Genomic DNA, 19928 nt, shown 5'->3' with positions numbered 1-19928 from the left:
GACCAGCAATGAGTCCAGATCTAAATCGCATTGAGCACCTGTGGGTAGATCTGAAAACAGCAGTTGGGAGAAGGCACCCTTCAAATCTGGGAAAACTGGAGCAGTTTGCACAAGAAGAGTGGACCAAACTGCCAGTAGAGAGGTGTAGGAAGCTCATTCATGGCTATAGGAAGCGCTTGACTGCAGTTATTTTGTCCAAAGGCTGAGCTACCAAATATTAAGTCTCAGGTGTCAATAATTTTGTCAATGCCATTTTTTATTTTCCGATTCAAAAGGATATATTATGTTCTGAATCAAAAACAAAGGTTCTGTAATATTAACAGTGAAATGAAGAATTGTGGAGACCAAGTACTTTTGTAAATTTCAACGTATTTTTCGAGAAAATTGTGAGTTATTTTAAAAAGTGCAAGGGTGCCAATATTTTTGGCTAGGACTGTACGTACACCCAGCGTGTAGGTAAAAGAGGATCACAAATGACATCAACAAAGTGATACAATCAACATATCCAACAGCTGGCTCGGTGGGACAATTCAACGACTGAAAAGCTGCCCGCTACCAAGATTCCAACGAAGGCCACAGGACATGCCTGCGATCGTTTTACCTAAAATAGGATGTGGTCGTATCACAAATTCATCAAATTTACCCCAAAATTAAACCTGCATTGAAAGATGATGCCGGTGACACAAACATACCAGACTGACAGCAGGCATTGTTTTTTTGAACATGAGCAGTTACACATGAAGATCACTCCTTATTCCACAGGAAAACAGAGGAACCAACTAGAGTATATCAACGGTATCCAATAGCAGGTACGTGTACACTTCCTATAAACAGACTTGACGAGAACTTATTACACTTTAAAAATGTCCAACCATAACCTGGATATTCCTTAACCAGGGAAATGTTGCTTTTTGTGGGCAAATAAACGGCAATAAAACACTTGGCATTATGATGTAGCGCTGCCAAAGCAGTTTCTTGGCAAGAGTTATACTGGGTGGTTGGTCATTGCCTTCCCAGCGTCGTTTGTCCGTGATCGATCCCTTTAAATGCTGAGCGTCAAGCAAAGAAGCAGCACGTACCATTTTTAAAGTATTTGTTACGACTCGGCCAGAGTTCAATGTGCCAACCTGCAAGACTCACAGCGGATGCTCTGACAGTCTGACCATGATGCCACCAAGTTTGGTTACAGTTGGCATACATGTTATGAAGTCCCATCTTGCTGTGACGGTCATATAAATTGATGCCAACGAGTGAGGACTGCCTGGGTAGGTATACCACAAGAGAAAATTGCCCACCTCTTTTGTATACATAATCGAGGCTCGTGAAAGAGCTAACATTTATCACACAAACAAATCAAACAGACAAACAAACAACGTATATAAAAAGGGGAGCGGTAGACAAGATGGGGAGAGAAGGGGAAGCACATAAACACAACATTTGTGAGGGACATCGGGAATGTGTGGGAGGAAGAGGGCTTGGGGGGAGGCGGCGTGGGAAGGGGGGGGGGGCAGAAGTATAAACATAAGGACACCAAGGACTTCCAGGAAAGAGGTTGGTATTTCAAAAAAGAGGATTTGGGGTGAAATTAGCTGGGGTAGAAAAGATCAAGGTTTGGGATGGGGGAAGATAAGAGATGGAGGTGAACAGCTGTTTTAAAGACCTGGAGAGAGGAGTGGGATTGAAGGGAGTGGGGGAGTTTGTTCCAGAGGCGGGAGAAAAGAGGAATGAAAGAGTGAAGGTGAGCACAGAGTCTTGATTTTGGCAGTTTAACCATAAGAGGGTTGCAGGCAGATCTTGTGCGACCTTTAGGAATATTTGGGGGACAGAGCCCAGAGAGAGCTGGAGGAGCAAGGCCGGAGCAGAGTTGGTTGAAGACAGAAAGACCACCAACCTGCCTGCGGTGAGTAAGTGAAAGGCCCTCGGAGGTAGCTTCATCACGGGAGATTCCAATGATTCTGAACGCTTTGGTTTCAACAGCGTGAAGACGAGCTAGGTGTGAGGCAGGAGCACCAGCGCAGAGGGGAGAGCAGTATTCCATTGAGCTGCAGATGAAAGCCTTGTATGTGGTGAGGAGCTCAGGTGTGCCAAGGAAGGACTTCGCACGATGGAGGATGCCGAGTCGGCGACTGGCTATGGAGGCCAGATTTGAAATGTGGTTTTCCCAGGAAAGATCATGGCAGATAGTGAGACCCAAAAGCTTGAGTGACAGAACTTCTTGGAGAGGATTATTCAGAAAGTGGATGGGAGGGTTGTCCAGTCGGTCTTTTCGGAGAGACATCGTAAGAGTGTGAGATTTGTCAGGATTGAAAGACATGTTCCACTTGTTTGCCTAGTCAGTGATTTTGTCCAGGTCTGCAGAGAGTGAGGAGGCTGCAGACTGCCGATCTGAGGTATGAGGAATGGAGCGGCAGAGAGTGGAGTCATCAGCAAAGAGATAGAGAGGATTTTCAAGAGAGTCAGAGAGATCATTGATGAAGACCAGAAAAAGCACAGGGCCCAGAACACTGCCTTGGGGAACTCCAGCCTGAACAGGAAGAGGAGATGAGAGAAACCCATTCAGGGCCACACGTTGACTACGACGAGAGAGGAGGTCCGCCAGCCATGTGTGGAGATTTCCATGGATACCAAAGGAGGAGATTTTGGTGAGCAGAGCGGGGTGTCAGACCGTATCGAAGGCACGTGATATGTCGAGGGAGACAGCTCTAATTTCCTGTTTGGCATTGAGGACCTCCATCCATTGTCGAGACAGCAGAAGCAGCATGTCCAGAGTAGTGACCAGGTCTGAAACCAAATTGATGATCAGAGATCAAGCCATTGGAGAAGAGGAAAGATTTCATATCTGAAGCAATGATGGATTCCATGACTTTGCTGATTATATTGGGAGAAGGCTGATTGGTCCGTAGTTGCTAGGATCTGTTTTTGCACATTTTTTGTGTAAAGTGGTGATGTTGGCTGATTTCCAAGCAGATGGCAGTTGACCTTGAGCAAAAGAGAGGGTGAAAAGAACAGAGAGAGGGAGTGAAAGAGCGGAAGAACAGGACTTTAGGACCCGTGGGCTGATGCCGTCAGGTCCAGTTGCAGAATCAGAGTCGAGGGTTGACAGAAACTTTTCCACCTTGTCAGGAGGAAAGGACACAGTCCAGGAGCAGCTGGGTACGACTGGGTACGGTGGGTACAGAGAGGGATGGGTTTGGGACACAAGATTTAGAGGCAAACACAGAGTTGAGGCATTCAGCTTTTTCACGTGCGGAGTCAGCTGTGTAGCCGTTTGAGGTAAGGGAGGGGATGGAGGGGGAACAAACACCAGAAACAGATTTGACCAGATGCCACCAGGATTTGGAAGAGGGAGACAGATAAGAGAGTTCGGTCTTGAGAACGGAGATATATTGTTTCCTGGCTCTCCTGAGGGTGGACACACACTTGTTTCGGGCTTTGTGAAAGGAAACGAGATTTCCTTCCGTTGGATTTGCTTTCCAGGAGACAAAGGCAAGTTGTTTCTGGGCAACAGCCTCACCACAAGATTCCGTGTACCATGGATGGGAGGAAGGGTATGACAACTGAAGACGAGATGGGATAAATCTGTGCATGAGAGAGAGCAATTTACTTTGGAAGAATTCCCAGGATGAGTTGATGTCAGAGGTGGTAGAGATGGGAGACCAGCCCAGACGATCGATGGCTGCTTGAAGACCGAGCCAGTTGGCCTGAGTGAAATGCCAGACTCGTCGACGCTGAGGAGGCTCCCTGAGAATGGTCAGAGAGATGTCCACTTTAGCAAGCACATGATCAGATGAGCCGATTGGAGAAGAAGAAGAGCAGCAGACATTTTCAGGGAAGTTAGTCATAACCAAGTCCAGAAGAGAAGATGCTCCGTTGACTGAGATCCGGGCCGGGAAATTGACAGATTGTGTCAGTCCCAGTGAGTCGCAGAAGTCCTTTGCTGAGGAGCCATGGCTGGTGAGAGAGATACCCACACCCAGCCAACTGGCATGGTGACAATTGAAATCACCACATATGAGGAAGAGAGAGTTGGGATGAGTAGATAGAAGTTGGTCCATATTATCAGACAGCGAGATGTTGATGGAGTCATCACTGTTTGGTGGACGGTACAACACACATATGAACAAGAGGTGGGAGCGAAGGGGAAGCCGTAGCCAGAGGTATTCCTGGGGGTGAGGAGGAGAGAGGGCAGTGCAGGGTGTGTGAGAAAGAGTTTTTGATAAAGATAGCAACCCCACCTCCAGGACGAGGCTCAGGTCTATCATACCGGAGGAGGGAGTAACCCGGGAGAGATACTAAGGAATCAGAGACATCATGAAGGAGGAAAGTTTCTGTTCAGCAGATCACGTCTGGTTTGTCAGAATCAACCTGTATGGAGAGATCAGTTAAGTTTGAACGAAGGCCCCAGATGTTTGAGGTCCAGACCGTTAATGAAGAGGAAGGGGGAGCATTGGATACAGATCAGGGGGGAGGAGGGGTAGGGTAAGATGTGGAAGAGGAGGAAGAGGTAGGGAGAGCTGTTGAAGGTGTGTCGGAGATTTCAGAATAGCTCGGAGAAAGGGAAGGATGGGGCAGACAAAAGGTTTGATGGTGATTGGGTGAGGCACAATGAGGTGTTATTTGAGGAGGGGGAAGAGCGAAGTCGGAGGTTTGGGGAGATGGAGGTGAGAGTTGGAAGGGAGAAGAAGCGGGGAGGGCGCTTTGAGGAGGAGTGAGAGGGGGGAAATGGAGAAGAAATGAGGGTGGGGAGATTTGAAGGGGAGGGATGAGGGGGGAGTTTATGAGGGGAGGGGTGAGATTGGATTTAGGAAAGTGCACGCTTAATGGGAAATGAACAATTATTGCAAAATGAGTTTCTTGTGAACTTCGAGTTAAAAATACGTTTAAGGACGCTGGATGGGGGGTGGAGTGCAGGTGAGTTTAGGGAATGTAGAAAAGAGGCACTGTAAGAGATGGAATTTTTTTTGTGGCTGAATAGATTTGGTGAGCAAGTCGAAAGCAACCTTTTAAAGAAGAAGAAAAAAAAGGTGTTATAATATATGACAGAATGCAGTACTTCAGGGGAAAGTTTAAACATTTTAAAGTTTCACAGTGAAAACTATCTGGGGAAATGGGGGAGAAACACGTGGTCGAAGAACGAACGAACGAATAAGAACAATGAATAAACGAATAAGAACAACGAATAAATGAATAAGGACAACGAATAAGAACAGAGAAGGATATGTTTTTTTTTTTGAGTTGAGATTTTAAACAATGATGCAGGCGATGGGGTGAAAAGACTGGGAAAAACAGAGAACGAAAGTTATTGGAGCACAAACGACGGACCGCTGAGAGAAAAACAAAGCCTCAAGGTCATACACGGCAGCCTACAAGGCCTCAAAAGACACGACACGAATTAACACGATTTTCTATACAGGTATGAAAGATTTACACCGATAATCTTCCGAGGGACACACTATGGGTACACGCACCATAAAATAAATACAGTTTTAACGAAAATACAAATGGGAACAATTACTTAACTTCGATTTCGATGCTGGGAATAAACGAAACCTCGCCGGCAAGACCGGAAGCGGAAGTCATTCATGGATTTATTCAAGAAAGTAGACATCCTAAAACGTAATGAGAACAGCAAATATATATATACTAGTGGGGTCACCCGTGGGAATCCCACGGGCATGGACGTGTGTGACATTTGGACATCTTGTTTTAGATGCCGCACATTAAATTTTACAAAATGGTTACTGGCAATTCATCAGATCCAGAAATGGTGTAATGAACACAATTTATTTATTTCACATAATATGTGACCCCTCACTCCTCTCCACCGGACACTCTCCTCTCTCCACCCTCATGCCTCTCCAATCCCACTCCTCCTCACACCCCTCTCCAATACCTCCTCACACTCCTCTCCAATCCCTCACACCCCTCTCCAATCCCTCACACCCCTCTCCAATCCCTCACTCTCCAACCCCTCGCTCCTCGCTATCCAACCCCTCGCTCCTGGCTATCCAACCCCTCGCTCCTGGCTATCCAACCCCTCGCTCCTCGCTATCCAACCCCTCACTCCTCTCCAATTTCTCGCTCCTCTCCCACACCTAGCTCCTCACTCTCCAACCCCTTGCTCCTCAATCTCCAATCCCTCAACCCCTAGCTCCTCACTATCCACTCTCCAACTCCTTGCTCCTCACTCTCCAACCCCTCGCCCCTCACTTTCCAACTCCTCGCTCCTCACTCTCCAACCCCTTGCCCCTCACTCTCCAACCCCTCGCTCTTCACTCTCCAACCCCTCCCTCCTCACTCTCTAACCCCTCGCTCCTCACTCTCCAACTCCTCGCTCCTCACTCTAAAAACTCCTTGCTCCTCACTCTCAAACCCCTTGCTCCTCGCTCTCCAACCCCTTGCTCCTCTCCAATTTCACGCTCCTCTCCAACCCCTGGCACCTCACTCTCCAACCCCGAGCTCCACACCCTCCAACTCCGCGCTCTCCAACCCCTCGCTCCTCACTCTCCAACCCCTCACTCCTCTCCTACCCCTAGCTCCTCACTCTCCAACCCCGAAGTCCTCACTCTCCAACCCCTCACTCCTCACTCTCCAACTCCTCGCTCCTCATTCTCCAACTTCTCGCTCTCCAACCCCTCACACCTCTCCAATTTCTCGCTCCTCTCCAACCCCTAGCTTCTCACTCCCCAACCCCGAGCCCCTCACTCCCCAACCCCTAGCCCCTCACTCCCCAACCCCTAGCCCCTCACTCCCCAACCCCTAGCTCCTCGTTCTCCATCCCCTCATGCCTCACTCTCCAACCCCTAGCTCCTCCCTCTCCAACCCCTCGCTCCTCCCTCTCCAACCCCGAGCTCCTCGCTCTCCAACCCCTAGCTCCTCGCTCTCCAACCCCTAGCTCCTCGCTCTCCAACCCCTAGCTCCTCGCTCTCCAACCCCGAGCTCCTCGCTCTCCAACCCCGAGCTCCTCGCTCTCCAACCCCGAGCTCCTCGCTCTCCAACCCCGAGCTCCTCGCTCTCCAACCCCGAGCTCCTCGCTCTCCAACCCCGAGCTCCTCGCTCTCCAACCCCGAGCTCCTCGCTCTCCAACCCCGAGCTCCTCGCTCTCCAACCCCGAGCTCCTCGCTCTCCAACCCCGAGCTCCTCGCTCTCCAACCCCGAGCTCCTCGCTCTCCAACCACTAGCTCCTCGCTCTCCAACCACTAGCTCCTCGCTCTCCAACCACTAGCTCCTCTCTCTCCAACCACTAGCTCCTCGCTCTCCATCCCCTCGCTCCTCGCTCTCCAACCCCTCGCTCCTCGCTCTCCAACCCCTCGCTCCTCGCTCTCCAACCACTAGCTCCTCTCTCTCCAACCACTAGCTCCTCGCTCTCCATCCCCTCGCTCCTCACTCTCCAACCCCTCGCTCCTCGCTCTCCAACCCCTCGCTCCTCGCTCTCCAACCCCTCGCTCCTCGCTCTCCAACCCCTAGCCCCTCGCTCCTCGCTCTCCAACCCCTCGCTCCTCGCTCTCCAACCCCTAGCTCCTCGCTCTCCAACCCCTAGCTCCTTGCTCTCCAACCCCTCGCTCCTCTCCAATTTCTCGCTCCTCTCTCTCCAACCCCTAGCTCCTCACTCTCCAACCCCTATCTCCTCACTATCCAACCCCTAGCTCCTCACTCTTCAACTCCTCACTCTCCAACCCCTCGCTCCTCACTCTCCAACTTCTCCCTCTCCAACCCCGAGCTCCTCGCTCTCCAACCCCGAGCTCCTCGCTCTCCAACCACTAGCTCCTCGCTCTCCAACCACTAGCTCCTCGCTCTCCAACCCCTCGCTCCTCGCTCTCCAACCCCTAGCTCCTCGCTCTCCAACCCCTCACCCCTCACTCCCCAACCCCTAGCCCCTCACTCCCCAACCCCTCGCTCCTCGCTCTCCAACCACTAGCTCCTCTCTCTCCAACCACTAGCTCCTCGCTCTCCATCCCCTCGCTCCTCGCTCTCCAACCCCTCGCTCCTCGCTCTCCAACCCCTAGCCCCTCGCTCTCCAACCCCTAGCCCCTCGCTCCTCACTCTCCAACCCCTCACACCTCTCCAATTTCTCGCTCCTCTCCAACCCCTAGCTTCTCACTCCCCAACCCCGAGCCCCTCACTCCCCAACCCCTAGCCCCTCACTCCCCAACCCCTAGCCCCTCACTCCCCAACCCCTCGCTCTCCAACCACTAGCTCCTCGCTCTCCAACCACTAGCTCCTCGCTCTCCATCCCCTCGCTCCTCGCTCTCCAACCCCTCGCTCCTCGCTCTCCAACCCCTCTCTCCTCGCTCTCCAACCCCTAGCCCCTCGCTCCTCGCTCTCCAACCCCTCGCTCCTCGCTCTCCAACCCCTAGCTCCTCGCTCTCCAACCCCTCGCTCCTCTCCAATTTCTCGCTCCTCTCTCTCCAACCCCTATCTCCTCACTATCCAACCCCTAGCTCCTCACTCTCCAACCCCTAGCTCCTCACTCTCCAACCCCTAGCTCCTCACTCTCCAACCCCTAGCTCCTCACTCTCCAACCCCTAGCTCCTCACTCTCCAACCCCTAGCTCCTCACTCTCCAACCCCTAGCTCCTCACTCTCCAACCCCTAGCTCCTCCCTCTCCAACCCCTAGCTCCTCACTCTCCAACCCCTAGCTCCTCACTCTCCAACCCCTCGCTCCTCACTCTCCAACCCCTCACTCCTCTCCAATTTCTCACTCCTCTCCAACCCTCTTCATCGTTGTTGCAGCAGCAACCTGTGCGAGTCTGTGATCACGTTTGTCGAGGGTCTCGTTCTCCCGTCTCGTTCTTTTTCTTGCTGCAGTGTAGTGGGGTCACCCGTTGGAATCCCACGGGCATGGACGTGTGTGACATTTGGACATCTTGATTTAGATGCAGCACATTAAATTTTACAAAATGGTTACTGGCAATTCATCAGATCCAGAAATGGTGTAATGAACACAATTTATTTATTTCACATAATATGTGGCCCCTCACTCCTCTCCACCTGAAACTCTCCTCTCTCCACCCTCACGCCTCTCCAATCCCACTCCTCACACTCCCCTCCAATACCTCCTCACACTCCCCTCCAATCCCTCACACTCCTCTCCAACCCCTAGCTCCTCGCTCTCCAACCCCTAGCTCCTCGCTCTCCAACCCCGAGCTCCTCGCTCTCCAACCCCGAGCTCCTCGCTCTCCAACCCCTAGCTCCTCGCTCTCCAACCCCTAGCTCGTCGCACTCCAACCCCTAGCTCCTCGCTCTCCAACCCCTAGCTCGTCGCACTCCAACCCCTAGCTCCTCGCTCTCCAACCCCTAGCTCGTCGCACTCCAACCCCTAGCTCGTCGCACTCCAACCCCTAGCTCGTCGCACTCCAACCCCTAGCTCGTCGCACTCCAACCCCTAGCTCGTCGCACTCCAACCCCTAGCTCGTCGCACTCCAACCCCTAGCTCGTCGCACTCCAACCCGTCGCACTCCAACCCCTCGCACTCCAACCCCTCGCACTCCAACCCCTCGCACTCCAACCCCTCGCACTCCAACCCCTCGCACTCCAACCCCTCGCACTCCAACCCCTCGCACTCCAACCCCTCGCACTCCAACCCCTCGCACTCCAACCCCTCGCACTCCAACCCCTCGCACTCCAACCCCTCGCACTCCAACCCCTCGCACTCCAACTCCTCGCACTCCAACCCCTCGCTCCTCGCTCTCCAACCCCTCGCTCCTCGCTCTCCAACCCCTCGCTCCTCGCTCTCCATCCCCTCGCTCATCGCTCTCCATCCCCTCGCTCCTCGCTCTCCAACCCCTCGCTCCTCGCTCTCCAACCCCTAGCCCCTCACTCTCCAACCCTTCACCCCTCACTCTCCAACCCCTCGCCCTCACTCCAACCCCTAGCTCCTCGCTCTCCAACCCCTCGCTCCTCGCTCTCCAACCCCTCGCTCCTCGCTCTCCAACCCCTCGCTCCTCCCTCTCCAACCCCTCGCTCCTCGCTCTCCAACCCCTCGCTCCTCGCTCTCCAACCCCTCGCCCCTCACTCTCCAACCCCTCGCCCCTCACTCTCCAACCCCTCACTCCTCCCTCTCCAACCCCTCGCCCCTCACTCTCCAACTCCTCGCCCCTCACTCTCCAACTCCTCGCTCTCCAACCCCTCGCTCCTCACTCTCCAACCCCTCGCTCCTCACTCTCCAACCCCTCGCCCCTCACTCTCCAACCCCTCGCCCCTCACTCTCCAACCCCTCGCCCCTCACTGTCCAACTCCTCGCTCCTCACTGTCCAACTCCTTGCGCCTCGCTCCTCCTGTCTCATTCATTTTGGAAATGGAAGTTTCCACACAACGCATGAATTGTCACGATCCTCAAGAGGAAGTGTCTCGTAATCATCAAATGGCAAGTAAATTACATTGTGAAAATTAAAGATTTCAAATAAACCTATTTAAAGTGTATGCGCACATAACTAATAAATAAAAAAACGAAGAAATATCTCTCGGTAATTTCCTGAAACATATTTTAGTTTTTACTTCCAGATAATAATGTTGAATGAAATAAGAACGAAGAAATATATGTCGTTTTGTGACGACTGTCATCAAAAGTAAAAGTAATATATCTTAACGGAAAAGAAAAAGTGAATTTTTAAAAATATATCTCTGCATTTTCCCGTGTGTGCGTGAATGTTCTCAATTATTTCTGACACCGAGTCTAAAACCATCGATCAAAATTAAATCAGATGGTGAATTCGAGATAAAATCGTGAGGGTGACTCAATGAATGGGCTTTATTTTACAGGCCTTTGAGAAATCATTTCGTTCCATAAACGGAAACTTTCATGGGATTCTCTTCCCGTTTTTTTTCAACCGAGTCTAAAACTATGTTAGCGACTGTTAAAAATGAAATGATATATCGAATTTGAGTTGAAATAAACCTGTGTGAGAGAGAAAGACAACACGGGCCTAACTAAACAGGCCTCAAAGCTATTCGAGTTAATAAAATGGTGGATATTTGTTTCCATGAAGCCTCTCCAAGAATGGGTGGAGCTACTCTGTAAACGGAGTAAGCCACACCCCCGGACAGACAGACAGAATCACCTTCGCCTATTATAATATAGATATATATACCCGCCAACAGTAAACCACCTGTCAGCGCCACATGTAATTCAGGACAAACGTCCATTCAAAACTTCTTCAAATACGGTTTTCCTCATTCAGGATGGGACGGTTTCAACATTCACCGTCTGTTGCAGCTTAACAAGGGTTATGGCAACACAACTTGCATATTTACACGCTTTCCTCCATCACCTATTACTTAACCTCATGCACCCCAAACCCTCCTTTTCAGCAATACACCCCAATCCACCTTGTCAGCAATACACCCCAAACCCTCCTTTTCAGCAATACACCCCAATCCTCCTTTTCAGCAATGCACCCCAATCCTCCTTTTCAGCAATGCACCCCAAACCCTCCTTTTCAGCAATGCACCCCAATCCTCCTTTTCAGCAATGCACCCCAAACCCTCCTTTTCAGCAATGCACCCCAAACCCTCCTTTTCAGCAATGCACCCCAATCCTCCTTTTCAGCAATACACCCCAACCCTCCCGCTTCATCCTTAAAAAAACCTACCAAAGTCAATACGCGTGAGAATGCACTGCATCGGGTGGTCAGCAGAGTGCCGTGATGTAGTGGCGCCGCTCTCGTAGCACGAGGCGCACAAATCGTAGTCAAAGCAGATGAGGCACTTGTACCGCCGACCCCGGAAGTTACCCTTCATGCATGCGTCACAGCTGACACCTGACGGAGAATAAGAGATCGGTGAAAACCCAATGCAAAAATGGACATGTTACATGCTTACGGATAACCTACACAGCATGTTGCAAACATTGTATACGAGTAGTTTGGACAAGATTTTCCTCAACCTTGAGGGCCCTTCTAGTTGACAGCAATTGGTGAATGTCCTTACACATTGGGACTGCAATTGGATTTTGAAGCTAGCAAGAAGCCAGGAAAATGAATCCAGCAAAACTCTTAACCTGGAAAGTTCCATATGTCATAAAAAGAAGAGGTAACCTTGAAAGTTCCACATAATGTCATGAAACAAGAGGTAACCTTGAAAGGGGTCCGAGGAATTACCCAGATGTAAGTGAATTTACCCAAATGAAAGCACAATGTACCCAAATGTAAGTCGTACTACGTAAAGGAAGGTTTTTTCTGAAGTAAAACGTTACGGTGTGCTTCTTCACGTCCAAGAAAACGAATGCGAACGGAATTTTACAAATTTTACCGGCCCGATCGGTGGCAGCCATTATAGGCCAGGGGGACATAATTCGGTATACATCTGCAGGATTAATGAATCCGTGCTGAAGCGACCAAGGTGGCAGTAAGTTTACCCACATAAGTTGATCCTAGACATTAATGAAGTATAAATATTTGATCAAAGTTTCACCCTACTTTCTTATTATTTGTATCAGAATGATGTGGAATATTTACCCAAATGAAAATTCTCAAAAATGACGATTTACCCAAATTTCCCTAACCCTAACAACAACTAACCCTAAAAACAACTAACCCTAAAAACAACTAACCCTAACAACAACTAAACCTAACAACAACTAACTCTAACCCTAACCCTAACAACTATAATCTGGTGCAGAAAAAAATGCACAATGCCCTATTTGTACATTTGGGCCATACACATTGCCCTATGGGCCTGACTGTGCACACCGTAACGTTTTACTGCATAAAATAACCTTCCTTTACGTAGTACGACTTACATTTGGGTACATTGTGCTTTCATTTGGGTAAATTCACACATTTGGGTACATTTGGGTAATTCGTCAGACCGCTTGAAAGTTCCACATAATGTCATGAAACAAGAGGTAACCTTGAAAGTTCCACATAATGTCATGAAACAAGAGGTAACTTTGAAAGTTCCACATAATGTCATGAAAAGGTAACCTTGAAAGTTCCACATAATATCATGAAACAAGAGGTAACCGTGAAAGTTCCACATAACCACCGGGTTCGGTTGCGAGAGGACGCTGGCGTTGCATATTCGCCGCTTCTCCGACTGGATGGATGTACAGGGTCTGCTTCTACTTTTCTGACCTGACATCTCACACCTGTCCTGCCTTTTCACACCCGCACGTGCCGCGTGTTCTCCGGCTGGATAACGGAATCTGCTTTTGATGGTACGGAATACGGAATCGAAAGGCCCGCTCCCGTTGTTTGTGGCCGTGGCCTTGTTTGCCGGTGGCCTTGTGGTCTTGGTGGCCTTGTGGCCTTGTTTGCCGCTGTGGTCTTGATTAGCGGCTGCAGTCGTTTGCCGCTGCGTTTGCCGCTGCGTTTGCCGCTGCGTTTGCCGCTTTGCCTCCTCGACCTTGGCCTCGTACTCGTCCCTTCGCTCCTGCCTGGCATGGCTCTGAAGTACTCCGCCGCAAGGCTTCTTCTGCTCAATACCCGCTCCACCCCATCATGCATCTCTGCCATCAAATCAAATGGACTCCTCCGACGACCCAGGTACATTCACCGTGGCTCCGGTCGCAAGTTTGTTTATTTGCAATCAGGTCACTCCATCCCCGTCCTCTGGTCGGCTCAGCGCACTCTCACTCTTCGTCCCAGCGCACCTGGTCACAGCAACCCACACGATCGCACCTCTTACCTACGAACCCTGGCTAAATCACCTGAATTCATCCCTGCTGTTCAAAACAACATCAAGCTCACCCTGTTCAACACCCGGTCCCTCAACAATAAATGCCTCATCCTGAACGAATACATCCTCGATAACAAACTGGACTTTCTCTGTCTCACCGAAACCTGGCAACAACCTCTGGACTACTACACACTCAACCTCACCACACCCAATGGATATTCCTACGTCAATAAACCACGCTCGGAGGGCCGAGGTGGTGGAATTGCCGTTATCCACCGTCAAGACATCAAGACCAACCTCATCTCCATCTCATCTGCTCCATCATTTGAACACCTGGCTTTAAAACTCTCTGGTCACACGCAGTCAGTCATGGCTGTCGTCTACCGCCCTCCCAAACCACACCCATCATTCCTGTCTGACTTCTCCTACTTTCTGACCCAGCTATGTTCCCTCTCCCCCTCAATCCTCCTCCTTGGTGATTTCAATATCCACATGGACTCCACTGACTCCACAATAACCACTGACTTCACTGATTTACTCACCTGCTTTAACCTCACTCAACATGTCGACTTTCCTACCCATATCCGTGGTCACATTTTGGACCTTGTCTGCTCCACTGGATTAAATTTGCACCATCTCTATGGCTCCGACCTCACCCTCTCTGACCACTTAGCCATCACTCTGACCATCAACATCCCCGCCCCAACACCAAGGCATTATCGCACAATCAACTTCCGTAAGCTAAACGCTCTTTCACCTACCTCATTCTCATCCACCCTCTCTGAAAAAATGTCCACTTCTCCCTTCATTGACCTCCACACCCCTTCCGACCTCACTGACTACTACAACCACACTCTCTCCTCCTGCCTTGACCAGCTTGCGCCTGTAAAAACCAAAACAGTTTCTTTCACCCATTCTGCTCCCTGGTTTACCCCTGAACTCCACCTGATGAAAACTCATGCTCGCCAACTTGAAAGACTCCGCAATAAAACGGGTCTCACAGTTCACTCCCAAGCCTACAAGGACCACATACAACACTACAAAGATGCCCTCTCCCGCGCCCGCTCTGCCTACTACTCTCAAATTATCCACTCTGGCTCCGGAAACCCAAAAGCACTCTTCTCGACAATAAACAAACTCCTCCGCCCCCTGAACACCACCACCCAGTCATTCACAGTAGACAACTGCATCTCCTTCCTCTCTTTCTTCCAACGCAAAATTGACAACATCTACAACAGCTTGACCACCGCCGCACCCGCTCCCCCTCCAACCACCTGCCCCCCCTTGTCCTGCCATCCCCTGTCTCGGTTCTCCCCAATCTCTCCTACTGACCTCTCTGAACTCCTCATAGGAATGAAAACTGCCACCTGCACTCTTGACCCCATCCCCTCCAGCTTTGTCAAAGCCTCCCTCCCTGCTCTCTCTCCACTTATCATTGCAACAATAAACTCCTCCCTGTCTACAGGCATCGTCCCACCTTCCCTCAAAATTGCTGCTGTTACCCCCATTCTAAAAAAACCTGGTCTAAACCCTGACACCCTAAACAACTTCAGACCCATCTCCAACCTACCCTTTCTGTCAAAAGTTTTGGAACGCGCTGTAGCCACTCAACTCAAACATCATCTCTCTGCCAATAACTTGTATGAAACATTCCAATCCGGATTCCGCTCCAACCACAGTACTGAAACTGCTCTCCTCAAAATCACCAACGACCTTCTCCTCTCCTCTGACGCTGGCAACCTCAACATTCTCGTCCTCCTCGACCTCAGCGCTGCCTTTGACACCATCGATCACACTATCCTCCTCACCCGACTTGAATCCACCTTTAACGTCACCGGCACTGCCCTCTCTTGGATTAAATCATACCTCTCTGACAGATGCCAGTTCATCTCCATCAATAACTGCAAATCCCCCACTGCTCCCCTCCCCCAAGGTGTCCCCCAAGGTTCAGTTCTTGGCCCCCTCCTCTTCATCCTTTACCTGTCCCCGCTCGGTCACTTAATCCGCCGTCATGGTCTCCAATTCCACTGCTTCGCCGATGACATCCAGCTTTTCATCTCCACCAAGTCCGTCTCCACCGACACCCACTCTATCCTGACAAACTGCATCACTGAAATAAAATCCTGGCTTCAAATCAACTTCCTCAAGCTTAACTGTGATAAATCTGAAATAATCATCATTGGCCCAAAAACGCTCACAAAATCCACCCATAACTTTGCCCTCAACATCGACGGTATCCCAGTATCCACCTCCCCTCACATCCGGAATCTTGGCGTCATCTTTGACCAAACCCTTTCCTTCGACAAATACACTAAACAGATCACAAAGTCAGCCTTCTTTCACCTGAAAAACATTGCCCGTCTCCGCTCATCCCTCTCCTCCACGGCTGCAGAAACCCTCATCCACGCCTTCATCACCTCCCGTCTGGACTACTGCAATAGCCTCCTCTATGGTTCACCCTCAAAAATCACCAATAAACTCCAATACATTCAGAACTCCGCTGCCCGTCTACTCACTCATTCCCGGACCCGTGACCACATCACCCCCGTCCTTTACAAGCTTCACTGGCTCCCCATCCCCCAGAGAATCCAGTACAAAATCCTCCTCTTGACATACAAAGCCCTCCATAACCTGGCCCCATCCTACCTGGCTGACCTCCTCTCCAGACACACTCCCACCCGCAACCTCCGCTCTGCTGGTACCAACCTCCTGACCCCCTCCATCCGGACCAAATTCAGATCCTGGGGGGACAGGGCCTTCTCCATCGCTGCTCCCACCCTCTGGAACTCACTACCTCACACCATCAGAGACTCCTCCTCACTCACCACATTCAAAACATCACTAAAGACCCACCTGTTCAACGCTGCATTCAACATTCAACCCACAGCATTTAACCCCTGACTATCTCTTCTCCTTCTCCCTCCTTTTGCTTTAAATATTTCCCTATTGATTCTTGTCTTGTCTTTTTGATTCTTGTCTTATATATATGCCGTATATCGCTGCTGTTTGTTTTCTTGATTCTTGTCTTTTTGCAATTGTTGTTTTCATGTATTGTTATGCATTATGTTTTCCACTCTGTCAAAGCGCCTTTGGGCTTCTGGAAAAGCGCTATACAAAATAAATGAATTATTATTATTATTATTATAATGTCATGAAACAAGAGGTAACCGTGAAAATTCCACATGCCATGAAACAAGAGGTAACCTTAAAAGTTCCATATAATGCCATGAAACAAGAGGTAACCTTGAAAGTTCCACATAATGTCATGAAACAAGAGGTAACCGTGAAAGTTCCACATGCCATGAAACAAGAGGTAACCGTGAAAGTTCCACATGCCATGAAACAAGAGGTAACCTTGAAAGTTCCACATAATGTCATGAAACAAGAGGTAACCTTGAAAGTTCCACATGCCATGAAACAAGAGGTAACCTTGAAAGTTCCACATGCCATGAAACAAGAGGTAACCGTGAAAGTTCCACATAATGTCATGAAACAAGAGGTAACCTTGAAAGTTCCACATGCCATGAAACAAGAGGTAACCTTGAAAGTTCCACATGCCATGAAACAAGAGGTAACCGTGAAAGTTCCACATGCCATGAAACAAGAGGTAACCTTGAAAGTTCCACATGCCATGAAACAAGAGGTAACCTTGAAAGTTCCACATAATGTCATGAAACAAGAGGTAACCTTGAAAGTTCCACATGCCATGAAACAAGAGGTAACCGTGAAAGTTCCACATAATGTCATGAAACAAGAGGTAACCTTGAAAGTTCCACATAATGTCATGAAACAAGAGGTAACCTTGAAAGTTCCACATAATGTCATGAAACAAGAGGTGGATGTTTTGGTGCAGGCAGAATGAGAAAGAAGAAGAATCACATTTAAAAATCACTAAAACCATATACAACGTGTCATCATAATCATTAAATTTCCTATTTATATTGATGGAAAGTTTAGTATGCAATAACTCCCATTCACAGGTAATGTTAACTACCGAAGGAAGGAAGGTTGATCTATGACACATGCAAATGCTCTTTACACAAGCCAATGGTTGATGCACCAAGACAAGAGTAAGACGACGTGTTTGCATCACCTTCTCCTTCCCCCAGGGCACAGCAACTTTGATCTCCTTAGCAAAACCCACAGGTTCACAAAGAACCGGCGAATAGCACGACGACGAGCCCGGGAGAGCAAGTACACGCCAGGAACTAAAGGGAGACGCAAGGTAAACACGACCGTGCGAGGGATCGGACACCTGAGGTCTCGGCCGTAAGGTGTATTCCATGTCAGGTTCACCTGCTTCATTCATTCACCGTCGTGAAAAAGGCAATAATCACGCAAATCGGCGAAGATCAATGAAGGCAAGGCCACACGGACGGCCAGACAGCGAAGCAGGCCTACCGCCTCGGCCTAGCACCGAGCGCGGCCATCTTGACCGCGTACCCCGAGGAAGAAGAGACTTTGACTCCATATCGCGACTCACCTTCGTGCCGAGACATTGTCCGAGCGCAGCAGCGGTGACGACCCCGGCGGCGCAAGGGCGCGACTTTCGTGGCTTCGATCGCTCGTGGTTTGGTCGCATGTGAAGTGAGCGCGGCGACTCTGCGGACCCGGTGTATTCTGGTCCCAGCATGCACCGCGCACCGGAAGTTATGGCGAGGGCGGGCTCGAGACTCGAGTTGTCCGACGGTCGCTCCTGTCGCCGCAATACCACGTGACGTAGCACGTGTCTCCTCGAACCAAGTGACGGAACACGTTGATGAATCACACCGACTCCGAAACACCGGGATGGAAGTTTATAGCTGGGTCGGGATTCGAACATGCTAAGAACATCGCATTTATAACCTCGATAATGAAGTCCAACAAGGTGCTGCAGAGATATCGCACTTACCTGTGAACTGTCTAGTCTGGGCTCGTATTCCACACCCACACCTCCACTTCCAGTTGGTGGAGATTGAAGATCCCACAACGTCTTTCGCGTCGAGTCGGTAGGTGAGTTATCACCGGCACATGAAACGAGTGACAAATTACTGCCACTTTCACCAGTCGAACGTCAGGTCTGACCGACTGGTTCGTGAATGCCTCGAGCCAAAAACCTTTCCCCGGCGGACCCCACAAACCACCACCACCACCACCACCAGTACCACCACTGTTACTTTAATGACCCCGATTATTCCCACCTTCATGTTGGAAAGGGTTTTTTGGACCAAATCTACAGGAACATTCTCAAAAATAAATTGGTCCTTTTATCAAGGGAAACGCAAAGGGGAAAATGTTATAATATTGGGGGAAATGCCAGGGGCATAGAAAAGACCCCTTTATATGGAATGTCCCATGTCGCACACTATCGAAAAGAAGGACAAAGAAAAGAAGAACATCATTCCATAGCTTATGGAAAACACAAAATAAAGGACATTCAAAAAACCTCGTGTGCATGCTGTACTACCCTTGTGTTCTGAGGAGGAACCAAGTAATGCTCTAGAAAAGTTCATATTAAGGTGCGCCATACATCTATAGGTTAAAAAATATTTACTTTTTCATGTAGCTGTATCATATATGAATCAAATTGGCACCCCTTTATATGAACTTTATATTAATGTAGGGTTCATGGTGCTGAGATACATCACAATGTAGGGTTCATGGTGCTGAGATACATCACAATGTAGGGTACATGGTGCTGAGATACATCACAATGTAGGGTTCATGGTGCTGAGATACATCACAATGTAGGGTTCATGGTGCTGAAATACATCACAATGTAGGGTTCATGGTGCTGATATACATCACAATGTAGGGTTCATGGTGCTGATAGACATCACAATGTAGGGTTCATGGTGCTGATATACATCACAATGTAGGGTTCATGGTGCTGACATACATCACAATGTAGGGTTCATGGTGCTGATATACATCACAATGTAGGGTACATAGTGCTGATATACATCACAATGTAGGGTACATGGTGCTGACATACATCACAATGTAGGGTTCATGGTGCTGACATACATCACAATGTAGGGTACATGGTGCTGATATACATCACAATGTAGGGTACATGGTGCTGACATACATCACAATGTAGGGTTCATGGTGCTGACATACATCACAATGTAGGGTACATGGTGCTGATATACATCACAATGTAGGGTTCATGGTGCTGACATACATCACAATGTAGGGTTCATGGTGCTGACATACATCACAATGTAGGGTACATAGTGCTGATATACATCACAATGTAGGGTTCATGGTGCTGATATACATCACAATGTAGGGTACATGGTGCTGATATACATCACAATGTAGGGTTC

General features: G+C 49.5%; 1 protein-coding gene across 1 annotated transcript in view; it reads right to left on the bottom strand.

Annotated features, from left to right (window-relative positions):
* KCMF1 (potassium channel modulatory factor 1) overlaps window positions 1-18532 on the bottom strand; it is an 84295-nt gene extending 65763 nt beyond the window's left edge. Inside the window, exons 1-2 of the mRNA XM_068106171.2 lie at window positions 18101-18532; window positions 11592-11759 (exon numbers count right to left, since the gene is read on the bottom strand). Coding sequence (XP_067962272.1) covers window positions 11592-11759; window positions 18101-18116 — 184 coding nt within the window. The 5' untranslated portion in view covers window positions 18117-18532. The remainder of the gene's footprint in view (window positions 1-11591; window positions 11760-18100) is intronic.
* Between the last annotated feature and the right edge of the window lie 1396 nt (window positions 18533-19928).

The sequence above is a fragment of the Myxine glutinosa genome, chromosome 2, assembly GCF_964187855.1.
Source record: "Myxine glutinosa chromosome 2, kmMyxGlut1.1, whole genome shotgun sequence".
In the NCBI taxonomy this organism is placed as follows: domain Eukaryota; kingdom Metazoa; phylum Chordata; class Myxini; order Myxiniformes; family Myxinidae; genus Myxine; species Myxine glutinosa.
This window is presented reverse-complemented; position numbering and strand designations above follow the sequence as displayed.